Consider the following 25,226-nt stretch of genomic DNA (forward strand, 5'->3'; position numbering starts at 1 on the left):
TTCTGCAAAGTTTTGATTCAACGTTTTTTAGAAATGTCCTGAAGTATTTCTAGAGAAGTATCTTGCAGAATCCCTGACATTTTGATTGGGATTCCGATAAGAACTTTGGAAATACCTAAATTTAAAATGAATTGCTAGTAAAAATTCGAGAATATTTTTTGGAATAGATTTACGATAGGATTTTTAAATACATAATAGATTTTCTTAACAAACTTTGGAGAAAAACCTACAAAAATAAGTTCAGAATCCATTCCAAAAGTATATTGGATAAAAAAAATAACGACATTAATTTTGTGATGTTTTTTTTTATTGAAAAGAGAATTTTTGGCGAATTATTCCAGGAATCTTATGCCTTCAATGTTTTGGGGAAAAGTGCAATATTCTCAGCCAAACTGAGTTAAGAAATGCATCTGATTCAAATGAGAATAATATGATCAATATTTTAAAATTATGGTCTTATTCAAATTATGAATATTTTCAAAACTAAATGCAGTGTATTAGAATATTATATTTTGCACATTTTGTAATATATTTCGATTTATTGAAGCTTTCCACGGTTCAGAAAACAATTAAATATCCTTTCAAAATAATGAACATCAGATAAAATTCATTGAGAAGTTTAGTAGTTGATATTCATTCTCGTGCAAATTTTAAGAAAAGGCATTTTTTTTTATTTTCATCATAAAACTTGCAAGCGGGCCACCTTCAAATTTATTTCCAGATCAGTTTGCGGTCTGCACAAAACCTCCTCGAGGGCCGCCTACGGCAGCTTGGTGACCACAAATGTTTGGCTTCTTCGTGGAGGAACGTTTCAACGCTCAACTTTATTTATATCTCAAGGTCACCGTTGATGCGCGATTTCGTGATTCTGCCTTAACAAATTCAAATTGGCCAAATGGGGTGCGATGCCGCGAATTTTGAGACATGTCCAACGCAGTATGGCGCACGCTACGTCTGAACCAGCAGATTATAAAAATTGAATGTACATTGGGTTTCTTTCCTCCAAACATCAGTATTCAAGCTATATTTTCATTTGCAGAAGGTTTAAAAATATTTCATCGGGGAAATTTTGATTTTTGCATCTTTTAGTTCTTTTTCTTACAAATTTACATGAAATTCTCATTTTCGGCCAATTTCGCTCCCATACAAAATGTATGGAAAAAATTTCACCGATAGAATATTTTGAAACCTTCTGCATTCAATTTTTATAATCTGCTGGCTCAGACATAGCGTGTGGCGCCTTTTAACTCGTACATTCTAACTGTAGAAGGAATTCATTCTAGTTGTATCGTGTGATTTATTTGTGATATTCGTTATAGTGCTGTTCAAAGTTGTAGTTTGATATTGCTTTTTCTGTAATTTAGTGTAGTTTGCTTTGTAAATTTGTTAGTCAGTTACCGGAAACCGGTGTGACCAATTCGGCAAAGATGAATTTAAATACTTAAATAAATAAATAAATAAAAATTGCGTCCATCAGTTTTCGGGTATATCCGACTCCCTTTCCCACTCTGTCCCGATTTTTCGACATACTCAATAAATGGAGTATCACCCCCTCCCCGCAAAGCGATGGTTGTCATATTTGAATGACCCCTAACATGGATAGCGTAAACATCAACAGTCATGCGCCTCCATGTGTGTTTTAATCTCGTTGGAAACACTTGACTGGTAATAAAATCACCAGAAAACCTTAATTGCAAGCACAAAAAATCGGAAGTTGGCAATATTCATTGGGAAATCAGAAGATTTTTCGAGGGTTTGGCAGCCTAGCTTCTAGAACAATGTTTGATGCAAACATATCTTGACACCATTCACCTATAGTAATGATCAAGTCCCATTCGGGAATGATTTTATGAGATGAGCCATTTTACCCCATCTTGGCATTTTGGGTTTTGTTCCCCTACATGAGCGTTTCACTTCCTTCTCTAGAGCCGAATAGCGCTGACGAGCTACTACGGCTTTGGCTCCTCGTGTTTTCGCTCGCTCTATTGCGGCTGTGGCGTTCCTTCGGTCCTCTATCTTCCTCCAGGTATCATCTGTGATCACCTGCTTTCTCCGGGTGCGTAGCTCACCCAAATTAGTTTCGCCAGTGGCGAGGAAGGCGTTCTTGATGGCGCTCCATTGATCTTCTACGCTTCCACCTGCTGGAATATCCGCAGCACGGTTCTCTTGCTGCTCGACGAAGGACCTTTTTACCGCAGCGTCGGGGTGTGTTGAACCTGCGCCCGATTTTCTCCTCCTGTCGATGAATCCTAGCAAAGCGCAGTCGGATCTCGCCGATTAGGAGCTAATGATCGGACACGGAAAACCCATGTCACTTTGTGCACCGGTCGATGAGAAATGAGCGATCCCCCAATCACCATGTCATTGTTGCCTCAAAGCTCTGTAAACAGCTCTCCGTTTTCGCTCATTTCTCCGAGACCATGGCGTCCCATGACATGCTTATAGTCCGAGTTGTCGGAACCAACCTTCGCGTTGAAGTCGCCCATGAGGCTCTTGGTATCACCTTTCGGAATCTTGTCCACGAAGGCATTCAGTTGACTGTAAAAGTTCTCTTTGTCTTGCAATTCGGCAGCATCGGTTGGCACGTAGCATTAGATCATGGTAAGGTTTCGAATCCGGCTACAATTAACCCCTCATTAACAGGTTCCCACTTAATGAGCGCAGCGTGGGCGTGTAGGTTCGAGATAAATCATTCATCAATGTTTATAAAAGGCTCAAACCCAGTCCTCCCTAAGTTGATCACTTCGTATGAAACACCCTGTCCGACAAAAATTCAATAGAACATCTCGAACAGTTTTATCAGGCAAAGCCTATTTTCGAGAAGCAGGAGATTCATACAACTGATGCCTAAACTATCACTCAAATTTCAGTCTATACATAAAATAGTCAAATTCCATCAGCAAATGAAGTTGATCCATTGAACTTTTCAGCGCGATAGGATATTTGGTTCATCAGATTTGTGCTTAAGGTAATTCAAGGAGTGACTTCGTTCTATATTCACCTTAATTATCAGTCAAATCTTGAACATAGTCCAATTCCAAATGCTGAACATCAAGTCAAGCAACAAAACTGCAAACATGTGCCGAGCTCAATCCATGTTCCCAGCACTCCCTCCTCATTTTCCACCCAATATTCGAAATGTAGCACTTTCGTTTGGGTTCTTGTCCAGTTTCCTATGCTTAGGATGATAGCACACTCTACCATCAGTCTGGTCTAGTGTTTTTCTTTCCGCTAGGCCCGTGAGCTGTTGCTTGTTTTCCTTTCACTCGCCGGGGCTCATATTTATGGCTTTGTTGACGGGATTTAACCTACATATTTTCTGGTTTGGTCATTCGGTTAAGCTGGACTCTGACTCGCTTTTCACGCAACATGATGATATTCGATATTATTATAGACGGATTATGTGTAGAAGACCGTTTGAGAGCACCACAAAAGAAAGGTTTGTTGTTTCTCCCATCGTTGGAGTCGTTTGTTCGTTTGAAGATAGTCTAATGTTGATGGAATGTTCCATTCGCTCGTCTGAATATGTTGTATTATGTTTTTGTCAAATTTAACATATCAAGATTCAGTTACCGACCCAATTTCATGGGCTTATTGCTGTTGACTAACCAACAACCAACAGTCCACAATCAGTCCACGATATTTTTGCATATATTTAATTTGTTCCCGCAGCAAAAATGCGTTCAACAATCGCTCAGCAGATTAATGTTTCCTCTTCAAACTCCCCACACTCACCCGGCACAATGTTCAGCATGCGTTTGAGCGCCAGCATTCGCACCGATATGCCCAGAGGAAAAGAACACTTAAACCACGAAGCGTGGCTTCCTACATATATCTTGAAGATTCTTACTTCCTCTTCAGCTATATTGGTGTTATGGTACAAAAGTGCCAAACGCACGAACCTCTATCAACATTCAACACACTTCCACCTCGAGAACCTCCGAAAACTTGGTCGGCCCGGTACAAAAAGAATACACACACCCCGCGGAAGCGCCAGACAATTGTGTCGATAGGCTCCGAAAAAAAAAGCAAACTTACGGGAAAATAACAAAAAATCAACATTTTAATGAAGAAAAAAAAAATCGCCCGCCTGCGCGCCGGTTTGTTCGCTCGCGTTCCGGCCGGACGGGGAGGTGGAGAAGTGCCCAAATTGATGCCTTTGCGCTTCAGCTCAGTGATTTTATTTTATTTTGAAAGATAACCCACGTGAGGTGCGTGTGGCGGGTTGGAGTGATCTGGAGAGCTTTCGATGCAGAAGATTCATAAGCGATGCAAGCTACACGAAGAAGAGGCACTGGTGGGTGTTAATTTGTTTTTGGGGCTTACACAGTTACAATGCATTCGAGATTTGGCTCTCGACATTCTCGATTTTCGTGGGCTGGAACACGTCACCTTCAAGTGATTTTATGTGATTTTAACATAAGGATGCTTGATAAGTATTACGATTTGTTGCAAGTATTTCTTCAGAATGACAAAAATAAGTTTGAAATTCCTTTGAGGCAACAAAACTCAAGAACGGATGAACCGATCAGCATGACTCTTGCACGGTTCGATTCGTATTCATGGTGGCTGTGTTAATATGCAGAAAAAGTTACGAAAATCAACTAAAGAAGTGAGAAAATTGATAAAATACTGGTTTTATGAGCTGGGAAGAAAATCAACACGATCGAAATGAGACCAATCTAGAGTGCGGTGCTGTTATGAGCTCAACAGTTGTCAAACCACCACAGCTTGGCAAAACCTTGTGGGTTCGATTCCCGGCCCAGACAGGGAAAACTTTTCGTCAAACGGAAAATTCTCCACTGGGCCACTGGCTGTTCTGTCCGTTATCTCGTGTGAGTAAAGTTCAGTCTATGCAGCCTCTGGCTGAAGACACTGTAAATACAGACAAACAGACGTAACACTGGCAAAATTTTCATTAACCATGGATTTAACGATCATTTCAAATCTTCTAAATTGTGACCTTCACAACTGAAGGCGCGCGCTTTGTTTTTCTTCGCATTTGTCGTCTCGCATTAGCGCCTTCTGCTGTAGTAGTTGCACAACGCAGTGTTTCGTAAAACATATTCATCAGGGTAAGATAGTGTAAACTAGGCGATGGATTTAAAAAAAAAAAAGTTCTTGGGGTTACGTCTGTTTTCCAGTGGTGTAAATGTCTTATTTTTAAGGACAAAAGATCAAATTCCCATTTTCAAGGGAGAATTTACACCAACTCGAAATGAATTGGTAGACCGAAGTACGTTAGGCCGAATGGGTCAATAAACCGAATGAGTTGAATGCCAAAAACTGGCAGCCTATTTGAAGGATTTGATTATGATATATGCATTGTCGGTCCACTGACCCATTCGGCCTAACGTACTTCGGCCTGATTACCTGATATTAATCGGTGCAAGAGACTTTTAGGTCAACAAATATCCTGGTTTTTGGATCACTCTCCGAGTCGGATTCTCCGACAGGTTCAAAATTCAGCTATTGCCTTTTTTTACTACACGTTATGTGGATGTTCACTCCATTAAACTGTACCGCATCCAAGCACGGTACTTTGATATTGCCATATCTTTTTCTTGTTATTACAAGGCTACCCGAGTAGGTGGAAAAATCTGATGAATAGCATATTCAGTTATTATTGATTGAATAACTGAAGAGCAAAAACTGATATTGGTTTGATTGATATAAGAGGTAAAAGAACAGAAATAATAGCAAAATCTAATATGGTGAACTACTCAATAATAGCTCGTTAAGATATTACAAGATCAAACCAATAGCAGACAAGATCTGTCATTTTTTTTTTAAATAAAAAAAAATGTCAGCATGCAGCATCGAATCTACGACCTTAGGATTCACAGGCGGCAAAGCTTACCACTCAACTGTGGCTCGCTGTTGTAAATAACATGGGAATAAGAGCATGCGGTTCTTCGTTTCCACAGCTCAGAAAGGGGCACATGGCATTTCACTAACATTGAGCCATCTCTATGAGTGTATGTGTTTCATTTCGTGCAGAAGAGCTAAACTTGTTCTTATGTAGAAATTTTCAGCTATTTCGAGAAGAACAAAAACTGATATCATACCACTATGAGCTATTCGTGCGATATTCATTAGATTTTTGAATAACTCATCAACATCACATCGAGCTATGACAGCAAAAAATGTTCGATTTGAGATATAATTTAGATATTCTCGTCTACCCGGGTAGTGTTTGAAGAATTGAACTACTCCTGCAATACGTTTGGGAGTTTAATGCGCATTTTTAAAATTCATCAAAAAATCCTTCAAATTTTTTATCGGGAGTGTATTTATCTTTTTTTTTTAGAAATCTCAAGCAGTTTTTAACTATGTCAGCATCTTTTGGTTTTTGTCATTTTGTAATTCTCCAATAATTCTTCCGGCATTTCATTTAGGAATTCTTTCAGTAACTCATTCAACAATGAGTCTGGGAACTAGGTCACAAATTTCTTTGGAAATGTCTACGACAATTCCTTCCACGTTTTTCCGATTATGGTTCCTATAAGAATTCATTAGACAATTTCTTTAGTAATTATGTAAGTATTTCCCGCAGAAGATTTTTTTCGGAATACCATTGGCAATTGCGATGTAACTTGCTTCGAAAATTTCTTTGGGAATATCATCAGCAATTCCTTTGAAAATTCCTCAGGCATTTTTTTTTAGGTCTCTTCAATTATTACTTTGAGAACTTCTTCGGGTATTCCTTTAGAAATTCCTTCGACCATTTTCTTAAAGAATTCTTTCGTGTTTTTTTTTTGATAAAAATCTTCCGCAATACCTTCAGAACTCTTTTGGTTTCAGAATTGGGTCGGAAATTCTTTTGGCTGTTCCTTTTGCAATTCTTCCTAAATTTCATTTGATGATTTCTGCACAATTCCTCCTAAAATTTATCTGGCAAGGTCTTAAATCATTCGATAGTTCCTTAGGAATTTCCTTGAGTAAATTATTTTGGAAACTACACCGGCATATTCTTCGGAAATGCCTTCAAAATTGTCTTTGTGAATATTTGATAAAATTTGAATGTAAATTTCTTGGGCAACTCCTTTGGAATACACTAAAAACCCAATTTACGCTCAAAACGGGGGGAGCGTAAATTGGGGGAGCGTAACTTGGGGGGAGCGCTATTTGGGAATTAGTGCGTAAATCGGGGGAGTGTTTTTTTTTTTCAATTTTATAATTAGTTTTGTAATTAGTTTGTGAAGTTCCTAACCTATGAAAAGATTATAAGTTATTCAATTACAATTAATAATTTAGCAGTTTTGCTAATTTGAGTGGTTCCCAACCTACGGTCACGGGCCAAGAGAATTTCTCAAGAATCAAAGGTGTGAGGATAAAGTTAAAAGGTTTTTCGCATTCTGCACTTCAGGGAGTATGTACTTAGGCAGCATCCATTTATTACGTAACGCTAAAATCAATATTTTTCGACCCCCCCCTCCCCCCTCCGTAACGCTATTTTGTATGAAACCCCAAAAATTTTTGTATGGGCCGTAACGCTCGGCCATACTCCCCCCCCTCCCCCTAGAGCGTTACGTAATTTGTGGACGGCGCCTTATCACAATGTAATTGTATTGCAACAATCAGTGGTTTCCAACCTATGGTCACGGGCCACGTGAATATCTCAAGAACCGGAAGTGCTAGGAAGAAGAGCAAATGCTTTTCGGATTGATCATCTCAAGGATCAGTATCTCTGATATAGATATGTTGAAAAATCAGTGGTTTCCAACCTATGGTCACGGCCCACGTGAATATCTCAAGAACCGAAAGTGCTAGGAAGAAGAGCAAAGGTTATACGGATTGATCATCTTAAGGATCAGTATCTCTGATATAGATATGTTGAAAAATCAGTGGTTTCCAACCTATGGTCACGGGCCACGTGAATATCTCAAGAACCGGAAGGGCTAGGAAGAAGAGCAAATGTTTTTCGGATTGATCATCTTAAGGATCAGTATCTCTGATATAGCTATGTTGAAAAATCAGTGGTTTCCAACCTATGGTCACGGGCCACGTGAATATCTCAAGAACCGAAAGTGCTAGGAAGAAGAGCAAACGTTTTACGGATTGATCATCTTAAGGATCAGTATCTCTGATATAGATACAGTAAAACCTCCATGAGTCGATATTGAAGGGACCATCGACTCAAGGAAATATCGAGTAGTGGAACAAAAATCCTTTGGGAAGCTTTTTGGGGGGGCCATCATAGTAACCCAGAAATTATTTTTTAGTATTGAAAAATTTACCTCCATGAGTCGATGTCGAGTCAAGGAACATCGACTCATGGAAGTTCGACTGTATGTTGAAAAAGCAGTGGTTTCCAACCTATGATCACGGGCCACGTTAATATCTAGAGAACCGAAAGTGCTAGGAAGAAGAACAAATGTTTTTCGGATTGATCATCTCAAGGATCAGTATCTCTGATATAGATATGTTGAAAAATCAGTGGTTTCCAACCTATGGTCACGGGCCACGTGAATATCTCAAGAACCGAAAGTGCTAGGAAGAAGAGCCAATGTTTTACGGATTGATCATCTTAAGGATCAAGATCCCTAATATAGATATGTTAAAAATTCAGTGGTTTCCAATCTATGGACACGGGCCACGTGAATATCTCATGAACCGAAAGCGCTAGGAAGAAGAGCTTTAAGTTTAAGTTCGTTTGGCCAAATGTCGTTTGGCCGAATGCCATCTGGCCGATAGGGTCGTTTTTCCGAATGCTGTTTGGCCGAATCATGATCAAAAGAACTCAGAGGAAGTTTTTGACATTCTTACTGCCAATATGACCATCAGAAGTATTTCCTTCTTTCAATCATAGGCTATTCTTTCTAGTATTGATTATCATTGATTAGTTGGCGTTGAAACTACCGATATTATATCAAAGCTTTTTCGTTCTTTGATCATGGGTTGTTCTTGAGAGATATACTGAAACGGGAAACAATGCCATGGTCACTTTATTTCATCATGCATTTTTCTACCAAACGGCATTCGGCCAAACGACCTTTTCGGCCAAATGGAGTTTGACAAAACGGGATTCGGCAAAATGACCCGGAACCCTATTGTAAATTGCTGCTTGAGATGCATAATTTGAAAAGCCGATTTCATTTTCTCATCGCCTTTAAGATTCTTGAGGAATTCGCATGGCCCGTAACTCCAGCTTGAAAACCCCTGATGTTTACAACACCAGAGCATTGTAATAAATACCCCTTGAGATGCATAATCACTCTTTCTCCTCGGCCTTTAGGTTCTTGCGAAAACAGCATGGCCCGTGACCTCAGCTTGAGAACCACTGTATCTCATCTCTCATCTCTCATCTCTCATCTCTCATCTCTCATCTCTCATCTCTCATCTCTCATCTCTCATCTCTCATCTCTCATCTCTCATCTCTTATCTCTCATCTCTCATCTCTCATCTCTCATCTCTCATCTCTCATCTCTCATCTCTCATCTCTCATCTCTCATCTCTCATCTCTCATCTCTCATCTCTCATCTCTCATCTCTCATCTCTCATCTCTCATCTCTCATCTCTCATCTCTCATCTCTCATCTCTCATCTCTCATCTCTCATCTCTCATCTCTCATCTCTCATCTCTCATCTCTCATCTCTCATCTCTCATCTCTCATCTCTCATCTCTCATCTCTCATCTCTCATCTCTCATCTCTCATCTCTCATCTCTCATCTCTCATCTCTCATCTCTCATCTCTCATCTCTCATCTCTCATCTCTCATCTCTCATCTCTCATCTCTCATCTCTCATCTCTCATCTCTCATCTCTCATCTCTTATCTCTCATCTCTCATCTCTCATCTCTCATCTCTCATCTCTCATCTCTCATCTCTCATCTCTCATCTCTCATCTCTCATCTCTCATCTCTCATCTCTCATCTCTCATCTCTCATCTCTCATCTCTCATCTCTCATCTCTCATCTCTCATCTCTCATCTCTCATCTCTCATCTCTCATCTCTCATCTCTCATCTCTCATCTCTCATCTCTCATCTCTCATCTCTCATCTCTCATCTCTCATCTCTCATCTCTCATCTCTCATCTCTCATCTCTCATCTCTCATCTCTCATCTCTCATCTCTCATCTCTCATCTCTCATCTCTCATCTCTCATCTCTCATCTCTCATCTCTCATCTCTCATCTCTCATCTCTCATCTCTCATCTCTCATCTCTCATCTCTCATCTCTCATCTCTCATCTCTCATCTCTCATCTCTCATCTCTCATCTCTCATCTCTCATCTCTCATCTCTCATCTCTCATCTCTCATCTCTCATCTCTCATCTCTCATCTCTCATCTCTCATCTCTCATCTCTCATCTCTCATCTCTCATCTCTCATCTCTCATCTCTCATCTCTCATCTCCCATCTCTCATCTCTCATCTCTCATCTCTCATCTCTCATCTCTCATCTCTCATCTCTCATCTCTCATCTCTCATCTCTCATCTCTCATCTCTCATCGCTCATCTCTCATCTCTCATCTCTCATCTCTCATCTCTCATCTCTCATCTCTCATCTCTCATCTCTCATCTCTCATCTCTCATCTCTCATCTCTCATCTCTCATCTCTCATCTCTCATCTCTCATCTCTCATCTCTCATCTCTCATCTTATCTCTCTTCTCATCTATCATCTCATCTCTCATCTCATCTTTCATCTCATCTCATGTCATCATTCCCTAACCCTACATCCTATCCTCTACCCTTCCCTCTAAACTACCGTCTACCCTAACCCTCTACCCTATTCTCTACTTTAACCCTCTACCCTAACCTTCAACCCTACCCTCTACTCTAACCCTCTATCCTATTCTCTAATCTCCCCTACAATAAGCCTCTACCCTACCCTCTACGCTAATCATCAACCCTACCCTCTACCCTACCTTCTCTTCTACCCTCTACCCTAACCCTCTACCCTGACCCTCTACCCTAACTTCTGCCCTACCTTCTACCCTAACCCTCTACCCTACCCTCTTTTTTTTTACTCTACCCTCTACCCTAACTCTCTACCGTACCCTCTTTTCTACCTTATATCCTATCTTCTATCCTAACTCTCTACCCTACCCTCTACCCTACCTTTTGCCCTACCCTCTACCCTACCTTCTACTTTTACCCTACCCTCTAACATAACTTTTCACCCTACTTTCTACCCTACCCTCTACCCTAATCATCTACCCTACCCTCTACCCTAACCCTCTATCCTACCCTCTACTCTAATCATCTACCCTAACCTCTGCCCTCAACCCTACCTTTTACCTACCCTACCTTCTACCCTACTCTCTACCCGAACCCTCTATCCAACACTCTACCTTAATCATCTACCCAACCATCTATCCTACCTTCTACCCTTATCCTCTACCCTACCCTCTACCTTGCCTTTTACCCTACCCTCTGCCCTACCTTCTACCCTACCATCTTACATTACCCTCTACCCTAACCATCTACCCTACCCTCTACCCTAACCCTCTATGTATCATATGTATCATATGTTACTTGTTCCTAATACCTAATACCTAATACCTAATACCGATTACCTAAAACCCCAATTTACGCCTAAGGAGCGTAAATTGGGGGAGCGCTATTTGGGAATTAGTGCGTAAATCGGGGGGCGCAAATTGAGTTTGGCGCAAAAGAAATGAGCGTAAATTGGGGTTTTAGTGTATATTCCTTTGAAAACCTTTTATATTTTTCCACAAATTCTTTTGGAAATTCTTATAGGAATTCTTTTAAAAACTTCTCAGGTAATTTTGATGAAAAATTTATCCGGAATTTCTCAGGAAGTTTTTCAAACATTTCTTCAGGTTGTCCTTTGGGATTTCTTTAAGAAATCCATTGCAAATTGATTCAGCAATTCCATTTTGAAATTTCTTCGGCTATTCTTTTGGAAATAACAGTTCCTTTGTAAATGCTTTGAGCAATCCCAATTGAGAGTTTCTCAATTTCCAAAGGGATTGTCTAAATTTCCAAAGGAATGGCCGGAAAAATTCACAAAGAAAGACCCGTAAGAATTCTCTAAATATGAATCGAAGAAACTGTAAAATGAATTTATTAAGTTATTCTTTGAGAAATTTTCAAGTTAATGCCGTTATAAATTTTCAAATGAATTGCCAAAAAATATTCTTACGAACTTTTCGAAGAAGATTTGCAAAGCTTTTCTAAACAAATAGTCTAAGAAATTCTCAAAGAAAATGTTGAACACCAAAGTTATTCACAAAGCGATCGCCGAAAAAATATTATTGAAAAAGCCAAAGGTATAAAATAGTTATTTACGCAACAAGTTACAAAATGATGATTTTTTCAGCACGAGTCGTACATTTATCCAACGAGGCTTGCCGAGTTGGATAAATACGACGAGTGCTGAAAAAATCGAGTTTTGCAACGAGTTGCATACAACATTTTTTACGATTACAACAAAATACTTGAGTACGATCTTTTCTGACTGTTCAAACATAAGAGTAACCACGTGCGAGCATCCATGCGCACAATTGCGTTTTTTTTTTAATCAGGTATGCTATGTTTATAAGCGTCACAAGTACTCGGAGTCGCGTCGTCAACGAGCGTTGTTTTTTTTTTTCTGCTGCTGCTTCAAACTCTACGTCTATCTGGCTGACCAAATCGGATTTTGAAGCCACTTCTATTCCAATTTGATCTGCCGAATAGTCATAGAGCTGCCATCGAATCAGCCAAAACAGGAAAGACCCGGAAAGACCATAAGTGTTTCAGAAAACTCGTGAAAAGTGTACCCTTGCAAAAGTGCCGAAAAGTAGTACTTTTCGGCACTATTAACAGTGCTGAAAAGTTCTACTTTTCGGCACTTTTGAGCTAGTGAAGAAAAGTAGGCCATTTCGTTACACTTGCGGCGATTGAATAGTGCAATCATATAGCACGTAATTGCAACAATGAAATTTTCGATTCTTTTTCGACAAAAATTTTAAACAAATTGCTGAAGCAATTTTCGATAGCAATAAATATAAATACAATTAAATCATAAAAACAAAAATTACAAAATGAATCACAATAAAATTGCCGAAGAAATTTGCCAAGAAACTTCGGAAAGAATAGTTGAAGGTATTTCAGAGGAATTGCTGTGGAAATTTCAGAATTTCGAATAAAAACAATCGATAAAATAGCCAATGGAACTATCTCAGAATTTCTCAGAAATAAAAAAATAAAATGAAGATGCCAAAGGAATCGTTAAAGAAATCGCCAAACCAATGTCAAAAATAATAATCAAAGAAATTCCTAATCCAATTCCAATTATTTCCTTCAAATTTTCCACCAAATTTGTAAGTAGTGTTTTTAAAGTAAATAATGTTAGACTAATAAATGTTTCATACAGCTTTGTAACTGAACGTCGGCTTTCTCTCATTCTGCTGGAGCAGTCTTCTCACACGCTTAATGTTTACAGAATAACATTATAGTACAGGTGTAAGATTTTTGACTTCGGCAAAGTTGCTTGGTAGGTCAAGGTCTTGAAGATTAAGGATCATTTAGTTCGTAAATCGGTCGTTAGGCGGCGCTAGTGAGCATGCACATTTTTTATCACATAAAACTCAAGAATTCGATAACTTAGAATGTTGGGGTCTTCGGATCTATGGCATTTCGTTGAATGACATTTGGTCAAAAGTACATGAGGTCGAATGGATATTTAGTCGAAACCCATAATATGGAGGATGAAATATGTTACATTTAGTCGAATGGATAATTCGTCAAATGGACGTCGAAAGGCATTAACTGATGAAAAGACATTCGAATGGAAAATAATATTAAAGGTTACGGTTCCCGAGGAAAATCCTGGAAACATTTCCAGAGAAATTCCTGGAGAGATTCCTTGATGAATTCCTGGAGAAATACCCGGAGGAGTTCCTGGATAAAATCTCGGGAGAAGTCCTGGAGAAATTACCGAAGAAATTCCTGGAGGAAGTCCTAAAGAAATTCCCAGTGGAATTCCAGGAAAAATTTTGAAAGGATTTCCTGAAAAATTCCATACTTATGGACCCTAGAATATTTTCAAACATTAAAATAAAGGAGATTTTCCGATAAATGTTGAGTTCAAACGGGAAATACAAAATTCCCGTATTTTATGTAATTTGATTTGCGCTGGATGGATGGTTTTGCATGATCCATGAAGCTATACAATATAAAGTTAGATCTATGAAAGAAGGGACACAGAAGGGGTCGAAATAATCCATGAGTTATGAAGATTTACTTTGCTACTGAATAAACTACGGCAAAAAGAAGACCAAGCAAGATATATACCTATGTAAACATCTTTTTTGGACGTAAACATGTGACGTCATCCTTATCGTCTTTTTACTGTGATCAAATTGATGTGAAGTACTAGATGACTTTGACACCGCCTTTGAGCGATTTGAATTTCGTCGTCAATAAATTGTCAGTTTTCCGGAATGTATCACCATCTAAATGTTGTACACCGTGGAATAAACCATCATTAGTATACCAACCACCAACAGAAGTAGTCACGTTTCTACACCTTGCCATATAATGGCTAAGAAATTGAAGGTCCCATTGAACAGCTGGAACGGTCTCCTTATGACACCTCAGACAGCAGAAATCATACAGAAGATCTCGGAGGCGATCAAGTAAAAAAATCTTATTCTTAAACGTTCGCAACTATACTATTTCTTTATTATTCTTCGAAACATACTGTTCCGAATCCTAAATCGGCATTGCCCAAAAATTTCCCACCATTCCCGCGTGATGTCATACGACGCTCAAGCGGACGGATTAGTGTACAAAATCAATTTACATCCCAAATCAGCCACGCATTTCAATTCAAGAATCATCACAACGAAATAGGTGATGTCACATTCTAATTCGGTAGAACGGTACACAACACGGTGACCGATTGTGGGATGAAAGAAAACTGTAAAATCGATTCTTTTTGGATTAGACAAGTACTGTTTTTGTTCAGATGGTTGATGTTTCCTACTTCGAGTTTATTACATAAAGACAAAAACGGAATCTCACGTGGAACTAATTGAAATATTTGAAGCAATTAAAACAGCATAATAAGGCGTCGGAATCACAACAACAATATTGTTATTTTTGTTGCTGTAGACAATATGGTACGGGAATCATTGTCATTGTCTAAAAACGTTCGGGATAAAGACATTATCGGCCTTCTCTTTTGTCGTTCGTTTTTTTTGCTTGACTTGTTGAAGATAATTGCTTTTACTGATAATGAATAGTAGTTAATGAAAATTGAGACATCATAATTGCTATAACGTAACTGTTGTTGCGCATCCACGAGTCAACCAATTTAGCAGATTCAGATTGCTCATTATCATATTTGAACATCTTCAACATCACACACCGGGTGCATTTTTTGGCATATGCAAATTTCAACGGAGAACAGAAAAGTGATTGCCATTGGCACCCCAAAAACAGAATCACGAAAAAACAGGTCTCAATCGATCATCTTTGTTGTCTCTCACATACAATAAACTAACGGAATTTTGTTGTCCAAACTAATCAAAACGGCTCACCTCTTTTCTGTACGCTGTAGCCTTCGACAGATCCTCTGGGAGTTAACGCCATGATCGTTAGTATGCCATACAGCAACAGCAAGGAAGATCCTCCTCCCGGCAAAAACCACCTACGATCATCTCCTAGCCCCAACTGGCGCTTGATGCTATCCATCTTGTATAGGATAATGTTGATACACATTTTATGTTTACTCACTCCCCTTTCGAAAGCGACGTCTACTGTCGATTTTCACCTCATTCAGAAAACCCCAATCATTCTTTCTCCCTTACAGCATTCGAAGATCATCAATCATCACTTGGGGCACTTCTTCTCGCGCTGTAGGTCACCACACACTTCCGATGCGCAAATTTGGGTCAGCCACTTCTTCGACAACTGATGGACGGACACCTTGCTCGTCTTGCAGAGAGGAAAGCCAAAAAACGCACTTCTTTTCAAAAACACCACGAAACTCCAACCAAAAGCCACCGACGCAAATTACGCTTCCTCCCGGCTCAGTTGAACAGCACTAATTGCTCCCAAACTTCAAATATTCTTACACGAACCGTTCGACTACATCCCGTGGAAACACTTCTTTCGCTATCATCGCCAATACTAGATGATCTGCTCCGCGCATCTAACTTCGCGTGCGCGCCCGCGCGTATATCACACCAATCTCTCAAGATCAAGATCAAGTTGCGCGTCGTCGCTTCGGATACAAGTACGGCGATCACGGGGAAATTCTCCACACCACACGGGAACCGAATCTTGGTCAAACCGCACTGTCAATGTCAGTGTCGTCGCCGTGTGCAAGAAAAAATGTGCACAGAGAAAATAAAAAAAAAAGTGGTAAAAACGGGGAACGGGGCGCAAACAGGTCCAGTTCGGACGGCAGTCGCAACACGAATAATCGCACGCTGGAAGCAAGAAAGAGGAAAAGGTGTTCGCCAGCAGCCCAGAGTCAGTCAGGTTTGATGCCATATCCGACCGGCCGCCGACCGAGAGGTCTTTTCGCCCCGCGTGAAAACGACCACGATGCGCGATGCGATATATGTGCAGCGAGGTCGGTGATTTGGGAAACTCGGAACTGTGGTGTGGTGGTGGCCCCAAGAAGGTGTGCCGCCGAAGAGGGAATGGGTAGGTCTTGCTGGTCAACTTTGGGAGTGACAGCACCCGCTATATCGGTTTCTTTTTAGGGTCGGTATCAGGAAATGAATCAAGAATCAGTAAAAATCAAATACCAAAACAACTATGCTTGATGATTTAGTCCTTTTTTTCTTCCCATTCTTCTCCGCCTCATTCTTCATCTTCCCATTCTTCTTTAATCTGTTCTTTTTACTTTTGTTTTTGTTTTCTTTTTCTTGTTCTTTTTTATATTCTTCTATTTTTTATTTTTCTTCTTACTACTAATTTTCTTTTCACATTCTTCTTTTGTTTATTCTTATTTGCATTATGAACCAACTGGGACAACTCGTGATTCTCAGTTTAGCATTGCCTTCCTTGGGCATAGCTTAGCAAGGAGGCAAGAAGATTTCCATTGAATACGAAAAGATCCTGCAACAGCAGGGAATTAACATTCACGTACCCGACAGCCGACAACTCATTTTCAAAATGCTGACATTTCGTCAATTTTCATCCGATTTTTTTGAAGTCGCCCTCAATTGCTCATAAATTGGTGCTAGTTTATCATACTTAAGTGGCCATGCAATATCTGGAACCATTTTGGCGATATTGTCAGGGGGTTGCAAAAATGGCTAAAAGTGATTATTTCGTGTGTTGTTGTGTTAGAACAATGTTTCCCAAACTCTTAGGAAGGAGGTATCGCCCCCTTAGAGCTTCCAAAAAATATTTTCGCCCCCCTAGGTTAGGTTTTATTTTGTCTATAGCAGAAAGCTGAAACAATGCTTTGCTTAAGCCTATAAAAGAGCTACTGTGGAAAAGCTAGTAGTCGCTTCAGTGCAACTAAATCTGTGTCACTCTTATTTTCATTAAATTGTTTTATAAATGCGTTGATTTTCCGCATTTCCGCAAAAAATATAGTTGAAATCGTGTTTGTGCCTACTTTTCAAACCGTTGTTATTTCAGCATTGATCAATAGAAATAGAACGGACTGTGAACTCCTATGAACACTCGATATTCCGAACCAAATATTTTATCATTGTTTTGCAACAACTGAGAGTCAATGTTTGGTCCCAAGTATCAAATAAAACTGGTGGAAAATTTGGAAACAATTACAAAAATATGGTTTGTGAAAAAGTGCAACTCAGAAAAATATCGGTGTGTTGCCGAGGGCTGAAAATTTCGATAATCATGAAAAATAATAATAATAAATATCGGTGTATTTTCTAATATTGTTACTTTTCTTCAAATACAAATCCAGATCCAAACCAATGAGTTCCTTATAAATTTGAATACTTCCTGTGTTTCAAAAAAAAAAATCTAATAAGTAAATATGCAGCATGCATTGCAAGATTTGAACGGAATTTCACGCAGATGTTTGGAATGTTTTCAAATTAACTTCCAGTAAAGTTTGGAATTCCTCCGAAAAGCTTCTCTGAAATATTTTCAAATACTGTGTGTGGCGTTTTATGTAAACACTGTGTTACGAATTTCATCAGAAAAATGTTTTGATATTCATCTGAACCTCATGCTTTTGCTTGAAAATTCCATGAATAAATCCGCCTACGTGTTGAAACGCAATTTTGCTCATCAATTCGCGAAAAAAACTTTGTTCTTTTCATAATTTTGACAAAAACTGATCACGATTCACGAATGTTCGTTTCCTTCAGAAATATGTGTGGCAGTCATTTTTTTCTAGCAATTTTGCCAAAGAGTCCACATAAATACCAATAATTCTGTAAAATAAGTCGATGTTTAAGTTTAATAGTAATAGCATTTTTTATTATTCTAGACAAATGTTGAACTGTAAACTTGACGGGAATTTTTATGATTCAGTTGGTATTTTCGACTTGCAATTCAATACTATTGATGTTTTCCAATCATTGAAAAATCGCCCCCCTTGTTAGTATTTTCGCCCCCCAATTTTGATTTCTCAAATTTTCGCCCCCCCCCCCCCCGGGGCCTGATTTTCGCCCCCAGGGGGGCGATTTCGCCCACTTTGGGAATCACTGTGCTAGAACAACCGATTTTCAGCTAAATTTATGTTGCGAACAGTGAAACACAACTGATATAACCAGATTTGAATAAGTTGGCCCATCCGGATTCCCGTGACAGGTTCCGCGGGGCCTCATTGGGGACACTTCTGGTTTTCAACCTAAACATGCCGTGCGACATATCAATCTTCATGATTTCGAATGACTGAGTCAGAAACGATAGACTGAAGTATGTATCAACTAATCTGGCCACCCTGGAGCATATAGCACAGGTTCCACGGGGGTTTCATCGCGGTCATTTCTGGTTTGCAACCAAAATATGCCGAGCGACGTATAAATCAAAATGATTTCGAAAGAATGGAATAGAAAAAAATGCCTTAAGTATGTATCAACTGCTATGGCTGCTCCGCGGGGCCTCTACAACACAATAACACACACGAAATAATCACTTTTAGCCATTTGGCAAAACAGTCTCCTTCTCCATCCCCTGACCCCAGCACAATCTGGTATATCTCCGGAATGGTTCCGGATACTACGTGGTCACTTGAGTGTAATAAACAAACACTAATTAATGATTATTCGAGGGCGACTTCAAAAAATCGGAATAAAATTGACGAAATGCCAGCATTTGCAAAATGAGTTGTTGGGGGTCGGGTACGTGAAGGTTAAACCCCAGTGAAATTCCACAGTTTTTGAACCCCAAAAGTTAACTGCTGTGAGGGAAAACTCAACCCGTTCAACAATCATTGTTCGCCAGAACATCACTGGACGAAAAATCGGCAATAATTGAATCCCAAAAGAAGGTCCCAAATGTGACCGAAACGTCGGACAAGATTATATAGCTGTTTTTGAGTTTTGTCAAAACTGGAAAAGCCATTTGCAAATTAATACCTACTGAAGGACCGCGGACACCCGAGTGGTGACACTTGCTCCCAGATAGACCATGTGCTGGTCGACGGGCGACATTTTTCTGACATCATAGATGTGAGGTCCTACAGAGGCCTGAACATTGACTCAGATCATTATCTTGTAGCCGCAAAAATTCGGGCGCGATTATCCAGCGTCACGAGTTCAAGAAACAACAGGACGATGCGTTTCAATATCCATCGCTTGTCAGCCGAAGAGGTTGCTGCACAGTACCATCAGAAGCTAGACTAGAGGATAGGAGAGACCAACGGATCTGGAGATGTCAACAGCTTATGGGGTGTCCACGAAGCAGTGACAACAACAGCGCAAGAGGTGATAGGTACCACTCAGCGACGCCAACATAATGGTTGGTTTGACGAGGACTGCCAACGAGTGACAAACGAAAAGAATGCCGCCAGAAGCCGAATGCTAGTGGCCGGTACCCGGCAGAACAGAGAGCGGTACAGGGTTGAAAGAGCAGAAGAGAAACGAATCCACCGCAACAAAAAAACGGCAACATGAAGAGAGTGTTATTGCTGAAGCGCAGGAAAGTATGGACAGGAACGATATGCGGAGATTTTATGCAACTGTCAATGGCGCGCGGCACAAGACTGCGCCAGTGCCCGCCATGTGCAATGACCGGGAAGGAAATTTGCTGACAGACAAAACAATGGTGGCAGCCAGGTGGAAGGAGCACTTCGAAGATTTGTTGAATGGTAGCAGCGAAGGAGCACTCAGGAACAGGATTAACATAATGGATGACAGTCAAGCAGTGGAACCACCAACACTGGATGAAGTTAAAAAGGCCCTTAAGGAGCTGAAAAAAAGCAAGGCTGCTGGGAAGGACGAGATCCCGGTCGAACTTCTTAAGCACGGAAGCGAGCAGCTACATCAATCAATCCACCAGATTATTATAAAGATTTGGAAGGATGAAGAATTGTCCACCAGTTGGTTGGATGGCCTCATATGCCCAATCTACAAGAAAGGGCACAGACTGGAGTATGCCAATTACAGAGGGATTACCCTTTTAAATTCGGCGTATAAGATACTGTCGCGTGTCCTGTTCAACAGACTGCGACCTCTTGAGGAGTCCTTCGTCGGCGAATACCAGGCTGGTTTTCGCGAGGGCCGATCAACGACGGATCAAATGTTTGTCCTGCGGATGATCCTAGATAAATTTCGGGAATATAACTTGCAGACTCACCATCTGTTCATTGATATTAAAGCAGCGTACAATTCAGTGAAAAGAAATGAGCTTTGGCAGATATTGTCAGAACATGGTTTTCCGGCGAAACTAATTAGACTGATTCGCGCAACGCTGGATGGATCAAAATCAGGTATTCGGATCGCGGACGAAGTGTCTACGTCGTTTGTGACCTTGGATGGATTGAAGCAGGGGGATGATCTTTCAAATTAACTGTTCAACATTGCACTCGAAGGAGCGATTAGGAGGTCAGGCGTGCAGAGGAATGGCTCTATCATCACACGGTCGCACATGCTCCTCGGTTTTGCGGACGATATTGATCTCATCGGCATCGATCGTAGGGCAGAGGAGGAAGCTTATGCTCCTCTGAAGAGAGAGACAGCGAGGATAGGTATGACGATTAACTCTACCAAGACGAAGTACATGATAGCGGGTAGAGACAGAAGCAGGCCTAGTGGTGTTAGTGCTGAGGTAGTGATTGATGGGGAAGTGTTTGAAGTTGTTGAATAATTTGTTTATCTTGGAACACTAGTGACATGTGACAATGACGTTTCCCGTGGAGTGAAAAGGCGTATTGCAGCTACGAATAGGGCCTTTTACGGATTGCATAGCCAGCTTAGGTCCCGTAACTTGCAAACGCAAACAAAATTCGCTCTGTATAAGACGCTGATTCTTCCGGTTGCCCTCTACGGTCACGAAGCGTGGACGTTAAAGGAGGTAGACCGAAAAACTTTTGGAGTTTTTGAGCGCAAAGTGCTGCGGACAATTCTCGGTGGGAAACAAGAAAATGGAGTGTGGCGCAGACGCATGAATCACGAGTTGTACCAAGTGTACGAAGATGCGAATATTGTGAAACGTATAAAATACGGCAGACTTCAGTGGGCTGGACACGTAGTGCGAATGTCGGAAGAAAGAATAGCGAAAACAATATTCAGCAGAGAACCCGGTGGAGGTAGGCGACTTCGTGGGCGGCCGCGAATTCGCTGGCTGCACACGGTTGAAGAAGATCTACGATCCCTACACGTTCGGGGAAACTGGAGGAACATCGCCCAAGACCGACGTAGATGGTGCTCTACTATACGCTCGGCGTTGGAGTAAAGTTACTTTGTAGCCAACAAGGTACAAGGTACAGGAAGGACCGCGGATTCGGTATCTTAGGAACTGTGTTGGACAGGTTTTAGGGACAAAACGTCCAAAGACAAAACGTCGAATGTTAAAACGTTGAATTCCAAAAGGTCGAATTTCAAAACGAACGTCAAAAGGACATAACGACAAAAACAGACAATATAAGCAAATGGTTGCGGTGAGGTGGTGTGTCGGTGCTTTCATCATTCAGAACCGAAGTACTGTCCCAAAATAGATTCTGCTGTCCTTCTCCGTAATTCATCCGATACTCCCAGTATGGAACTAGTACAAAAATACTAAGTATCAACACAATACTCTTTACTCAACCTTTTCAGTTGGTGGTTTCAACGCGAATCTGAAGCAAGTTTTCTTGCCTGAGTGCAAAGTGACGCTAGGGAAGTGACTCGAGATGACGAGACAATGTTCATGTGTTTTCGTTAAGCAATTCGTCATCGTTTTATCTTTCTGGATCTACCGTATCACCACCCCTCTCAGGCTCTTGTTTCCTCCTGGTGGGGGGTTGTGAACCTTTTTTTTTTATGGTAGACTATCCTGACAACTAACTGGCGGAGAAAACTCAATAACACTCTACACTTACACACTTTTCGACGTTGTGTCCCTTCGACGTTTTGTCCTTTCGACGTTTTGACATTCGACGTTTTGTCTGACGACGTTTTGTCACCCATTCAGTGAATTGGATCGGAGTCGACAAAAGGAATGGTTTGGAGAGGGATGTTGAGCGATTAGGGAGCAGAAGAATTCAGCGCAAGCGGTAATGCTGCAGCATGGATCCCGGCAGATTGTGGAACGATACAAACAGAAGCGAAAACATCTCGTTCGGGAGAAAACGCGCCACCTGGAAAAAACGAAGTGCGAGGAAATGGAACTGTTTGCCGTTCTCAAGATACACGGAAGTTCTACCAGAAGCACAAAGCATCCCGAAAAGGCTTCGTGCTGCGAGCCGAAATATTCAGGGATAGGGACGGGAGCCTCCTGACGGACGTGCATGAGACGATCGAAAGCTGGAAACAGCACATCTATGAGCGCCTGAATGGTGTGGAGAGTGCTGACTTGAAGGCCCAAGGCAGCGGGAGAAATGACTACTTCTGTACAGCCTCCCACGTTGATGGATGTTAAGGATGCTATCCAGCAGCTCAAGTACAATAAGTTAGCTGGATGGGATGGTATCGGATCTGAGAGACTGATCAACTATCGCAGAAGAGAAGGGAAGAGATCATTTACCCCACCTGAAAGAAAGGTGATTAGTTGGATCGTGAGAACTTTCGAGCGATCACAAATCTGAATGCCGCCTACAAAGTGATATCCCAGATCATCTTCCGTTGCATCTGGCAAATATAGGACGTACACGAGGATGGAGGACTGCGGCCACGAATGAGGTGTTTTGGCGAGGAATAGTTGATTCAGTTTTGATATAAGAATAAAGTAATGCTAAATAATGACTTCCAGTCTTTGAATAAAACTAATTTTACCAACTTTACTTTGCATATAGTTAAAAACCTCACCATCTGAGGCTAAACTCAATGCAAAGGAAATTAAATTGGGTTAGGGATCCATGTATGTACTAACTCTTCGAAGACTGGAAAGTGCTAGTACGCAAGGAACATACTAGAATCCTTATTACTGAACACATGTTCTATTATTGGAATGGTATTGCTGCTAATGTTAAAACCCGGCTCTTTTACTGGGGAGAATTTAGCGGTAAACAAGGGTGATGCTAGGTTTCCGATGCATGGCCAATTATCAGTGCTCTTGTTTCGTTTTCTATAAGAAAGAAATTTCTAAGAAAGCAAAACAAAAACTGTATCAAAATCGATACTTTATTGCCCTTCAATGGCAATTGAGTAATGCGACATGCACTACACTAAGGATACGGGTAATGTCACAATAGATCTAAAAACTGGTCGCAGTGACAGACCCGAACAGGAATAAAAAAAAATGCTAAATAAATAGAATGATGCTTCAGGAAGTTTCAGGATGCTTCAGCGGATTTCAGAGAGAATTCAAAAGGCGTTTCAAGATGTTTCCATAGATTTAGAGGGATTCAGAGACTCTCAGAAGATTTTACATAAGATTTCAAATGCATTCAGGTAAGCTTCATGAAGGTTTTACAAGGCGTTTCTAAGCATTTTGTTGGATTTCACACGATTTGAATGGCTATTTTTGAGGGTGGGATCCAGAGGCGTTTCAAGACATTTCAGAACATTTCGGGGAATGTCAGAGTAAGGCTTGACGGACTTTCGGGTGAGCTTCAGGTGAGTTCAAAGGCATTTCAAGGTATGTCAGCGGGTTTTAGAAGATTTCACATGCTTTCAGGCGAGCTTCAAGGGAGTTTTGGGGGGTTTCCAGAGGTGTTTCAAGGTATTTCCAACCGTTTCAAGCCCATTTCTAGCCGTTCCAGGAAATTTAGAGGGATTTTAGGGGGAACATTAGCTTTCAGCTGAGTTTTAGGGGGTTTTAGGACGGGTTTAAGATTTCAAGATGCCTCAGGGGGTTTCAGGGGTGTTCTCTGTCAGGTTTACAAGTGTGTTTCAGGGGCCTTACAGGGGGGCTCTAGATGCGTTTCAAGGCGTTTCTGAGGCTTCAGAGGTGTTCTCGGGAGTTAAACGAGACTTAAGAGACTTACAGTGGCGTTCTGAGGCATTTGAGTGGCGTTTCAGGGAGTTACAGAAAGGCTTGAAGATATTCCAGACCTATTACACTTCCAGATTTGACGTCTCAAAAAAGTTTTGAAGGTCCACAACCGAACACTGCACACTGTAGACTGGGTCAACAAAGTCGATTTTTTGGAACAAAGCTTTTTCGATTCATTTTAGCGTCCAAAGTAACTGTGCAAAATTTGGGAGCGATTGGTTGCTTCCCCGTATTCCGCATTGCGATTGAAATTTGTATGAAATTTAGTATGGGAAAACGTGCTTTTTTGCATTTTTCTCATAAATTGAATTTTTTCGTCTAAAACAATCTAACCAATGACGGTAAAGTATAGCCTAGGATATGACGAACAACTTTGCCGAAGACCGCAAAGTGATCCGACACTTGTGGAAAAAGTTATTACGTGCAGAATACCCGGTGGTGCTTAACATTTAACATGTAAAGGAATAACATCAATAATAAAATCTCAATTTTTGGCCTAAGTTACCAGGCGAATAACTTTTTTCACAAACGTCGGATCACTTTGTTTCTTCGGCAAAGTTGTTCGCCATATCCTAGGCTACACTTTAACGTCATTAGTTACATGGTATTGGACTAAAAAACTCAACTTATGAGTAAAATGCAAAAAAGTACGTTTTCCCATACTAACTTCCATACAAATTTCAATCGCAATGCGGAATACGGGGACACAACCAATCGCTCCCAAATTTTGCACAGTTGCATTGGACGCTAATATAGA

General features: G+C 40.6%; 1 protein-coding gene and 1 long non-coding RNA gene across 3 annotated transcripts in view; one reads left to right on the forward strand and one right to left on the reverse strand.

The window, feature by feature from the left end:
- The window catches only part of LOC109429575 (uncharacterized), a 174,633-nt gene extending 158,076 nt beyond the window's left edge, over positions 1-16,557 (reverse strand). Inside the window, exon 1 of one of the 2 annotated variants that reach the window (XM_029864068.2) lies at positions 15,493-16,557. In XM_029864068.2, the coding sequence (XP_029719928.2) occupies positions 15,493-15,673 (181 nt within the window). In that variant the 5' untranslated portion in view covers positions 15,674-16,557. The remainder of the gene's footprint in view (positions 1-15,492) is intronic. The other variant, XM_029864069.2, reaches the window with a different exon arrangement.
- Positions 1-25,226, forward strand: part of LOC134287444 (uncharacterized) — a 443,288-nt gene that overhangs the window by 128,888 nt on the left and 289,174 nt on the right. The gene's annotated exons all lie outside the window — the stretch shown is intronic.

Source organism: Aedes albopictus, chromosome 2 (assembly GCF_035046485.1).
Source record: "Aedes albopictus strain Foshan chromosome 2, AalbF5, whole genome shotgun sequence".
Classification (NCBI taxonomy): domain Eukaryota; kingdom Metazoa; phylum Arthropoda; class Insecta; order Diptera; family Culicidae; genus Aedes; species Aedes albopictus.